Source organism: Monoraphidium neglectum (genome assembly GCF_000611645.1).
Source record: "Monoraphidium neglectum strain SAG 48.87 unplaced genomic scaffold scaffold02206, whole genome shotgun sequence".
Taxonomy (NCBI): Eukaryota; Viridiplantae; Chlorophyta; class Chlorophyceae; order Sphaeropleales; family Selenastraceae; genus Monoraphidium; species Monoraphidium neglectum.
The window spans coordinates 1-10055 of record NW_014011422.1 but is presented as its reverse complement, the minus strand read 5'-3'; the positions used below and the strand labels follow the sequence as shown (position 1 = coordinate 10055).

Genomic DNA, 10055 nt, shown 5'->3' with positions numbered 1-10055 from the left:
GCGCAGGGGGAACGGATTCGGGGCGCGACGCGAAGGCTGGCGATGCAAGCCTGGGCTGGGCCAGGGTCTGCCCGACGTTTCCTATACACCCATGTGTGCACACACATACGCAACCGTACGCGCGCGCACGCAGAGCACCCACATACACTGACACTCACACACACACACACACACACACACACACACACACAACCTCTCTCCGCAACTCCCTCTCCTCGTCTTGCTCTCCCCCTTGCTTTCACTCGCGCACCCGTGCCCACCCCCGCCCGCCCAGCGCGTTCACCTGCTTCAGGTCTTTGGCGGAGTAGATGAACCCCGTCGGCCCCTGCCAGGTGATCTGGTACAGGAGGTCCCCCACTTTGACCAGGCCCTCCCCAAACCACTTGGCGTCCATGGGAGTGCGCGTCTCAACCTTGCCACTCTCCAGGTCAACCAACCGGACGTCGCTGTGGCCATACATGCCTGGCAGGAGGGGGTCCGGGTTTGGTAAGGACAGGTTTGTTGGGGTGGGTGCTTGTGTGTGTGCATTTGTGTGTGTGTGTGTGCGTGTGTGTGTGTGTGTGTGTGTGTGTGCGCGCGCACGTGCGTGCGTGTGTGTGCGCATGCACGTGTCCGTATGAGGGGGGGATTGCCCGCAAGCCTGCTCACGCTGCATGTGCGCGGTCGGGGCGAGCCTGCGCACGCCGCTGGTCCCGCGGCACGGCACTGCTCGCTCCCTCGCGTTCCCACCGCTCTCCCGCGCAAACGCTCTGGTGTCCCTGCTGTGTGGCGGCCTGCTGCGGGGCTGTCGGGCGCCTCTTGGCCTGCATGCCCGCCGCCTGCCCGCCGCTGTTGTGGATGCCGTCATTAGATCTTTATGGGGCGCTAGTGTCGACCGTTGCCGCGCACCTGTTGACTCCCAAAAGACCTCCTTACAGTCGGTCTTGTTGTCATAGCAGCGGCGGTCAAACACGAGACCTGTTGGTTCGCAAGGGTTGCGTGTGCGGACACGCGCCGCCGCATCCGAGGCAAGCGTGGGTCGGCGCGCTCTGATCACCGACCCTGCTGCTGTTGCTGGGAGGAGAAACAACACCGGGGCCAAGGAAAACCTAGCTGGCTGGGAGGCAGTCGCAGCTGCGCCATGCGAGACAAGTTCGCGAACGCCGGCGGCATGGGTGCTGCATGCATGGCGCATGCAGGTGTTGAGGCGGCGGCGCGCCTACCTTGGGTAAACGCCTTGGGGTCATGCGGGTATTCCGCCACGACCTCAAAGCCAAACAGCGCTGGGCCCTTGTTGGGTGGCCATTGGGCGCATGACTTTGCTTTGGGTCCCGCAGCGAGGCCAACCCTTGCGGAGAGCAAAAAGATCAGCCACAATCGAACGGTCTGGTGTGGCATGACGCCGGCACCTCGAAAAATATCAAGTTGATAGTGTGTTTGAATCAAGTAAAGGTTCACTCAAGGCCTCCTGCTGTCCATATCCCGCGTGCATGCGAGAGAAGGAATCCACTGAGCTGTTCCCTTGACGAGCTCGCAGACTCGGGTGTCCTCTACAATTGTGAACAAAGTAGCAACAGGTTTCATCAACCCGTGGCACTCCAAAGCCTGTAGCTGGAAGTGGTTGCTTTTGGGCCAGCTGCTGTGCTGTGCTGGTGCCGACCTGAGTTCATGGTCCCCTGCGCACCGCGCTGGAGTCACCGGCTCCTGTTGTTACTGATAGACGGCGCTGGACCCAGATGCACCTGTTGACGTGCTCCAGAAGCATCGCGATGCGTGCTTGTGCTGCAATGATGGGATCCTGGAGGTTTTGCACTGTCAGCATGGGTGCCCCGTTGGGTCCCGACATACATGGTCTGTGGTCCTTACAAGCTTGCAGCAGGCGAGCAGGCCACAAAAGTGCAGGAGGCTGCACAACCCTGGCACCTGTGTGCTGTACGCAAGCAAAAGCAGCACGGCCACACGCTGGCACCGATAAGGATGTCAGCCGACATGCGTTGAGCACACGCACGCATGCGCGTGTGCGCAGGTCGTATGCACTGCACAAATGCAAACAGAAGCTGGATATGTGCACACGCGAAAGCCACGATAGCAACATGATGCTTCACGAAAGGGGCGGCACAATGCCACAAGACAGGAGCGGCCGCTGCCCCATTCCTGACAAATGAATTGGGCAGCCAAGGGTGACACAAAACAAGACAAAGATGAACACAAACGGATTGGTAGCGTGCGCCGCTACTATTGCATGCGCGGCAGGCAGCACTCAATGTGGAGCGATCAGCCAATGACAGCCTTCACCAAACCTCATGACTGGGTCAAACAGCAGGACACCAAACACCACACCACGACCCCTGCGCACCCGCCAAACCACATAACAGCTGCCCCGCTGGCACCCTGTCTTTGTGCAAAGCAACTTCTCACACAAAACACCCGAACGTTGTCTGTAAAGTCACACAGGCCGATAGTGGCCAGCGAGGAAGTTGTTGAGCCCACAGTACAGTCCAACTGTATGGTTCAGGCCGATCGACAGAGTGCTGTAAATTCCCGGTTCATCAGGGCGGGCGACGCCGGCCGCGGTCGCACTCGCCGGTGATGTCATCGCAGCGCCGCCGGCTCGAGGGGCAGCGGCGAACCGCCGGCGTCGCCGCCGGCTGCGGCCGCCGTGGCCGTCACCGCCGCTGCGCCAGCCGAAACGTACAAAGCCGGCGCCCCGCCGCCGACCTCGTGCGCGTGGCCGCCAACAGCGTCGCCCGCCGCTCCGTGCCCGCCGTCCGCCGCCGCATGCTCGGCCGGCGCCGCCGCTGCGGGTGCGGGGACGCCCGCCGCCGCGGCGGCCGCGGGGTACGACAGCAGCGACTCCGCTGCGTACATGCGGGCGGCGGCGTATGCGTCGTCGTCCATCGCAGCGAGGTTGGCTATGCCCGTGCCCAGCCGCTCACAGATCTGCTCCAGCGCCAGGATTGAGAAGGGCTCCTCCAGGCTGACCCCGATAGCCTTTCAAGAAAGAGCGGGAAAGGCGGATTCGAAACGATTTGTGAAAGGAGGAGGATCGAGCAGTTGAAGAGGTTGTATTCGGCTTGAATTACTGATGCGGGACGCCGTCGCGCAGGGGCAGAAGTGGGATTTCTCGGCGGGCTGCAGGCGTGTGCTGGGGCAGGGCCCGTGCCGCAGCCCCAGCAGGCGCGCTCCGGCCCGGCGGGGCCCCCTGCCTCAAGGCTTGGGCTGCCAAGGCGGAGCCTGCGCACAGGCGTGGCACGCGCACCTCTATGGTGAGCAGCGCGAGGCTGACCAGCGCCGCCGCGGGCACGCAGCCCCATCCGCACTTGGCCCAGAGCGCCAGCGGCAGCAGCAGCAGCCACAGCGCCATGAAGCGCGTCGTGTGGCGCTGCGGGGGGCGCGGGGCGGGGCGGGTGCATTGCAGGGTGAGAACAGCTGCTGGGAGCACCAGTACGTGGCGACCTGACAAGACGGCGGGCTCGGCCGCAAAACTTGGCAGGCGGGCATATGCTCTCTGAAGGAAGCTGCGGCGCGGTCAAGAAGCCCCGCACAGGGAGGCCAAGTCAAACCCCTACACAGCTGCCGTTGCCCGCGGCGGCGCTCGGGGGCAAGGGTGCGGGGGCGAGGGGGCGCACCGTGTACGACAGCGGTATGGGCGTCGTGAGGATGCGGGTGCATGATGACAAACTGTACATCATGGAACCACTGGGCGAGATGGTAAGGGGGGATGCATGGGATTTTGGAGGGGGGGTGGAGTGAGGGGGGTCAGGCAGGGTCGATGAGGGCGGTCGCAGCAGCTGGATGCGCAAGCGTGCGTAATCTCGAAGCCGCCGTGCGGGCGCAGCGTCCAGCAGCAAGCTCCGGTGCGGGTGCAGATCACCGAACACAGGCATATGCTTGGCTCCGCCTGCAGCCGCCGCAACATGACAAACGCCGGGCAGACCCCTGGGCCCCTTACTGCCCACCACAGACAGACACACATACACATACGTGATCCTCTGCGCCTCACATTTCATGCATGAGCATGACCAGCTGCTGCCCTGACAGGTTGTTCTTGAGCACATGACTCATCACCAGCATCGCATAGTGCGGAGGGTCACGCGCCGCCATCTGGGGACGAGTGAAAGGGTGGGAAATTGTGTGTGTGTGTGTGTGTGTTTGTGTGTGTGTGTGTGTGCACGTGCGTATGTCCGCACGCGCCTCCGTGAATGCGTGCGCATGCGTGCATCGCGCATGTGTGAGCATGCGTGAGAATGTATGTATAACAAGTGCCTTCTCCATGACAGTGGTGAGAAGCCTGCCACCCTCATCATCACAGGTGCGGCTGTGAGGCCTTTGCTCTGTCAACTGCCCCTCGTCATCGCACCCGCAGCGCACGCACGCACGAACGCCTGTGCTCTTACAACCGCCGACAGGGCCCCCGAATCATACAGGCCAGCACCGAGGCAAGTCAGCACCGCTCAGACGACCACCGCTCAACCCCTACCCCGCCCTAGCCCGCCGCCCCTGTAGCCGGGGGCCGCTGCTGCGCACCAGCCCATCTAGCTCCCGCGGCTCCAGCCACCCCTCCAGGTCAGCGCGCTGCCGCCCCTCCTCCCGCAGCGCCCACTTGCAGGCAAAGGTGTAGGCCACCAGCCAGCGCCCCAGCATGGCGCGCGCCTCGGGGCGGTCGCGCGGGAACACTGCCAGCACCTTTGTTTGGATGGGCAGCGATTTGCGAGGGTCGTGGAAGGGGTCCAGTCGGGAAGGCCCCAAGCAAGGGCGATTCGGGGCGCAGCATGTGCGGCGCGCGTGACAGAGAGGGGCCGAGGCGCTGGGCTGTCGCGGCGTGCGGGTGGAAGGTGTTGCGTCCGGGACGCGGCGGGAGACGCATGAGCCAAGAGGCCAGCAATGCCGACCTGTGGGGGATTTGGTGGCATGACCCCTCTCCCCCCCTTTTCGGAAACAATTGAATTAGCATGCCCTGCGCAGCGCCCCACCTGCCGCCAGATGTCGCGCGCTGAATCAGCGATCCTGCCGAACACGCAGCGCGCCTCGTGCCACCGCTGGTAGGCGCCGTTGGTGCGGAATACCAGCAGCAGCGCCTGCGACGGCCGTGAGCATCGCGCGCGGTGCGTGCTGTTACCGGCTGGTCCAGGACCGCGTGACGCCAGCTGATGTCATGCAGCCAGGTCGCCCGCAGCACCGCTCAGTCAGGTGCGGCCGGGCCAGCCCTGCCGTGAGCGCCCATACAGTCGCGCGTAGCGATGTACCGCGTGCGCTGGGCCCCTCGCCAGGCCAAGCCGCTGCCCCGCGCCCCGTGCGACGAGCGCTGACTGCCGCGGGCGGCGCCGGGACGCGTGTGCTGGGCGCATTCCCAAGCCTCTGCCTGCGCGTCTCACCAGGGCGAAGCTCGTGAGCTGGAAGGGCTCAATGGGCACCAGGGGCAGCGCCGGCATGAAGGCCGGCAGCCAGCGCAGCGCGAAGATCGTGTGGTAGGAGCAGACGGCTGGGGGCGGCGGCGAGCGCGGAGCGCGGCGGCAGGGATGCAACAGGTGTGTGGGCGGGGGTCGCCTGGGAACGACTCGGAGCAAAGTGCGGTGGGCCGAGCCGGGCCCCGCCAATAGTTGCCACTCTTCACGCCAAACCCCCCTCCCCCACTTGCGCTTGCTACCGCGCGGATTGCACACCCGCACCCGCCGCAGCGGCGCGCCCCGAAACGGTTGCAAAGCGCGCAGTGGCACACCCAAGCAGCACTGCAGACGTCATGGCATCACCCCTTTGCTTGCTGCTTGCCCGCCCTGTGGACGTGCCCACCTGTGGCGACGGCAACGATGACCATCACCGGCCGCAGGAGACCCCTCACGATGCGGGAGCTGCGCGCGGAAACGCACAACCATTCAGCAGGGGGTCAGGGGCGGCGGCAGTCAAGAGAGATGCAGCCAGATCCGCACAGCACGATCATGAGCACGTCAGCTGCCGCAGCGGTCGTGTTGCTTGCATGGCTAGAGCCTCAGTTCAGACCCCGTCCGCCGCTCACTTTTTGATGGTGCTGAGGTGGTAAAGGTACCGCCGCGACTGCAATGGCATGAGGCATGAGATGAGGGTGCCCGCTATCAGGTTTACCACAAGACACAGCCAAGGGGCGATGGGCGCTCTGCACCGCCCCGGGCTGCCGGCGCCACTGTAGGGTCCCCGGGGCGGGTTTGAGCTGCATACTGCCACTGGCGACTTGGAGCTGTTGGCGAGCACCTGCCGCAGTTCCGGCAAACTGCCGCTGCGGCCGCCGGCGCTGCGCCTGCAGCTGCCGCCTCCGATACACTTGCTGCTGCCGGCGGTGCTGCTGCTGCTGCCTCCGCAAGCGCCGCTCGGCACCCCGTGCAAAGGCCAGCAGCAAGTGCAGCATACGGCCGCTCGGCCCCGTCCTCGCCAACCATGCGGCAAGGCAGCACCCCGGCATGGCACCTGCGGCGCGCCCCATATTCCCTCATCTTCCCTGCCCCGCCCCTCGCCGCCCATCGCCACCCACGCTGCGGTGCTTCCTCCAGTCCCTCCACGTGAATGACGTCCGCCTGTAGGCCCGGCTCTCATCCGTCTCGTTCCACGCGGCGTGGCTGGGGCCCCCATGCTGCGCCCCGCTGCCCTCGCTGCCGTCGTCGTCCCAGAACCGCCGCGCCATTCCTCCCCCGGGAGGCGTTCCATTGAGCGCAGCCGAGACCACCACGCCGCGCGGCAGGTCGCCATGCCGGAGCTGCGCGCCCTGGCAAGTGCAGCGCGGCGAGCGTCGCTGGTGGCGCGTCGGCGGCAGCAGCGACCTCAGACCGCCTCCAGGCCCTTGCAGCCGTTGAGGCGTGTGCATCGATGATACCGGTGCCTGAATGCCTGCCACAGCAATCACAGGCGCGCGCTAATGGGCTTGACGCTGGGTGGGAGGCTGTGTCGTCCCGTGGTCTAGGTGTCGTGCGATCAAAATATGCAAAAGCACGCGTCGCATTCAACTCGTTGATTCCACTGAGTGATCCCGAGAAAATCCGAAACGCTCATGAGACTGCCTCCCCAAGAGGCTCGGTGCGAGGGTGTGCCCGAGCACGGTACACACGCAGGGAGCACAGAATTGTCAGAGCATCATATAAGGGTGTATGGAAAAACTCTGTAATCGAGAACGACCGACAAGCACCGCGCCGATCGGCATCAGCTAGCACTGGGATTCCGGGCAGTGTGCTGTTGGTGGGTGCGGATGCCCAGGGCGCACCCTCCGTGGCGCTGACTGCCGATCGCTGCAAGTCACAAGCACCACCTCATCAGCTTTGCGAGATCGTGCGCGGCAGTGCTAGAGAGTAGGCTGGAGTGATGCAGACGCCACAGCTCGCAGGCGGCCGCACACTTGCCTCTGCAGTCCCTCGCTCCCCAGCAAAGATTTGAAGTGGGCATGACGAAATGACAAATCTAGGGGACGATGCTGAATTGATAGAGAAGCCCCTATGTCATCATTGAGGCCTTCATCACTGAGTATGGTTACATTTTTCAGACAAAAGGTTAAAGTACATTCTGGGTTCCATGGGCCCACCGCTGTGTGCGGCGCGGGCTGGCGCAATCATGGGGGCACGCGCGGTGGCCCTGCAGGCCGATGCTCGGGAGAAATCAGCCGAGCTGAAGAAAAGAGCAGGGGGGAGGTGGGGGGCCGCGGTGCACCGCAGCTGGGGCGAAAATGGCGCCCTGCGCGGGGCGGAGCGGGGCACATCCCGCCACTGCCACCGCAGCTGCCGCCGGCCGCCTCGCAGCCACAGCGGCAGCGAGCATCAAGGCGGCTAGCTTATGAAAGGCCAAAAACTCTCAAACCCAAGACCCCGGCTTGACCCATGGCGCGGGCAACGCCGCAAGCCCCGTGGAGCAGGAAGCGTTTGTGGCTGCCGCCGGTGTCGGCCCCGCACAGATCAGTACACGTCCGGCGGCCGGTGCCCCGGCGCGACGGGGGCGTCGCCGGTGGCCTTCTGCAGGTGGAGCGCCAGCGAGTAGTTGGACAGCTCCAGGTGGCGCAGCCGCTCTTGGTACTGCGCCACCACCTGCTTCAGCGCCGCCAGCTCGTGCTCCTTGGCCGCTGCCTCCTGTATGCGCGCGTTCTGGATCTGCACCGCGCGCTTCAGGATTGCGTTCTCCCGCAGCGCCTCCTGCGCCTGCGGCGCCGCGGCGCCGGCGCGCTCCTGCGACGCGACGCGGGCGCCGACAAACTGCTCGAACGAGGTGAGCAGCTTGGCCGCGCGCGACCGGGCGTCGGGGATGTTTGTCGCCGCCGCCATCTCGCCCACCAGCGCGTCGACCCACTGGTCGGCGGTCTGCGGGCCGCTGGGGCTGGCCTGACCCTGCGTGGCCACTGCGGCCGCGGTGGGGGAAGCGGCGGCGGGGGCCGACGCTTGCTGCTGCTGCTGCTGCTGCTGCTGTTGCTGCTGACGCGACTGTTGTTGTTGCTGCTGCTGCTGAGGTGCAGCCGAGCTGTTGGGCTGCTGTGCCTGCTGCCCTTGCTGCTGCTGCTGCTGCTGCTGCTGCTGCTGCGTCGCCGCGTCGACAGTCACAATACGCAGCTGGTTGAGCCGGCGAATAGCCGCGTCAATATCATTGCCGCACTCCGCCAGCACCGCTGTGACCGCCTGCAAATAGTTAAGGATCAAGGCGCTGCATGATGAGAAAAGGCTGCCGGTTGAGCACCGCCAGGTGCTTTGCCAAAGCATGCGCACCGACCAAGCCCGTGACTGTGCAGCGCGTGCGACCGCGGCGCATGCCACAGCCCTCTGACACCCCTTGTTGCACGAGCCCCTGGACCGACGAAATCTTCCAGCGCACCTGGTCGTCCATACCGGGAAACAGGCCCTTCAGGGCCTCGAGCGTAGCCGGGTGGACCGCCTGGAACGACGAGGAAGACCCTGAGCAGCGCCCCGAGGGGCTGCCGCTCAAGAATCGACTCCTTTTGCCCTGTCCTCTATCACAGGGAGAATCGATGTCCTCAGGGTCCTCGCCGAAGAGACGCTTGGAGCCCGAATAGGGGGAAAGCGCCTGCACTGACATTCCTGTTCTGCCCGCCTGCAGGCAGGCAGCGCCTCCGTAGACGGAGGGCGCTTCCTTTCTCTTGCAGAGCGGGAAGGGCCGCCGTGCGAGCACAAGCCACGGGTGAGGTGGATGAGGGGAAGCTGTTGTGGGGCTCGTTGGCGATATTCGACCAGCGATGGGTTTTTTGATGATGGTACTATGGTAAACGTTGCGGCCTTCGACAAGGACCTTTGCTCTCTGCCTCTGCGACACTCCCACTGCCACTCCCCATAACAGTCAGCTTTACTTTGCCGAAGCTTCTTGTGCAAATGCAATATGTCACTCGTCTAACTGCATGTATATGTGTTGTTAAGCCTTGCAGCTCCTGTGCACAAGCACCACCAGATCAGTTGATCTAGCAGCAGCCAGGTGCCAAGAGGGCTTTGCAGAAAATCTCACTGCGATCACGTGCTGGCGTGGCGGGGGGCAGTGGAGCCATGAGCAGTGAGGACTACACCAGCGACGAGGAAGCCGGCGGCGGTGATTCCTTGTGAGCGCAACAGTCGGCGCAAGCCAAGGGGCTGTGCAAAGCCTTGGTGTCGATCGTGCAATAGGTGTCTCTCTGCGCACCGCCGTCTCTTTCGCCTCTGGCCAGCGAACTAGTGGCACCCGCACGATGCTTGTCATGGGGCACCGGCCCAACCTTAGTTGCGCCGCCCGTCACGCCCCACGACGCAGCGCGCTCCATGACGCCGCCGAGGCCGGCGACGCGGCGCTGCTCCGCCAGCTGCTGGAGGCGCGGCGGGAGCAGCTGAGGGGCGCGTTTGCAGAGGTGCGCTGGCGACCGCGAGGCCCTGAGCGGCTGCCCTCGGCCCTCACCCACCATGCGCATTAGCGCCTGCTGAGTATTTTATTCTGTGCGCTGCGTAAAGGGGCCAATTCAGCAGTTGCATGCCTTGAAATTTGTAGACCGTAGCCACAAAGCAGGCAAGGATGCAGGCCTGTCTCTGCAGGAACCGGCGGCTAGCATTCAGTCGCAGCCGCCTCCCTCAGCCCATGCTACGGCCCCGCCCTCCCCCAAC

General features: G+C 64.7%; 3 protein-coding genes across 3 annotated transcripts; all 3 read right to left on the bottom strand.

Moving 5' to 3' along the window:
• Window positions 1-238: 238 nt before the first annotated feature.
• Window positions 239-809, bottom strand: MNEG_10167 (catalytic, putative; the record flags this gene model as incomplete). The annotated part of the gene is made up of 2 exons (XM_014041363.1): window positions 239-462; window positions 683-809. The coding sequence occupies 2 exons, from the start codon at window positions 807-809 to the stop codon at window positions 239-241; spliced, it is 351 nt and encodes a 116-aa protein (XP_013896817.1).
• A 1762-nt stretch (window positions 810-2571) lies between these two features.
• MNEG_10166 (hypothetical protein) lies at window positions 2572-6042 on the bottom strand (the record flags this gene model as incomplete). The annotated part of the gene is made up of 9 exons (XM_014041362.1): window positions 2572-2970; window positions 3239-3361; window positions 3549-3678; window positions 3983-4083; window positions 4507-4665; window positions 4953-5057; window positions 5355-5461; window positions 5770-5828; window positions 5993-6042. The coding sequence occupies 9 exons, from the start codon at window positions 6040-6042 to the stop codon at window positions 2572-2574; spliced, it is 1233 nt and encodes a 410-aa protein (XP_013896816.1).
• A 1844-nt stretch (window positions 6043-7886) lies between these two features.
• On the bottom strand, window positions 7887-9865 carry MNEG_10165 (hypothetical protein; the record flags this gene model as incomplete). Its single annotated transcript, XM_014041361.1, has 4 exons — window positions 7887-8597; window positions 8791-8850; window positions 9677-9784; window positions 9857-9865. The coding sequence occupies 4 exons, from the start codon at window positions 9863-9865 to the stop codon at window positions 7887-7889; spliced, it is 888 nt and encodes a 295-aa protein (XP_013896815.1).
• Window positions 9866-10055: the final 190 nt, after the last annotated feature.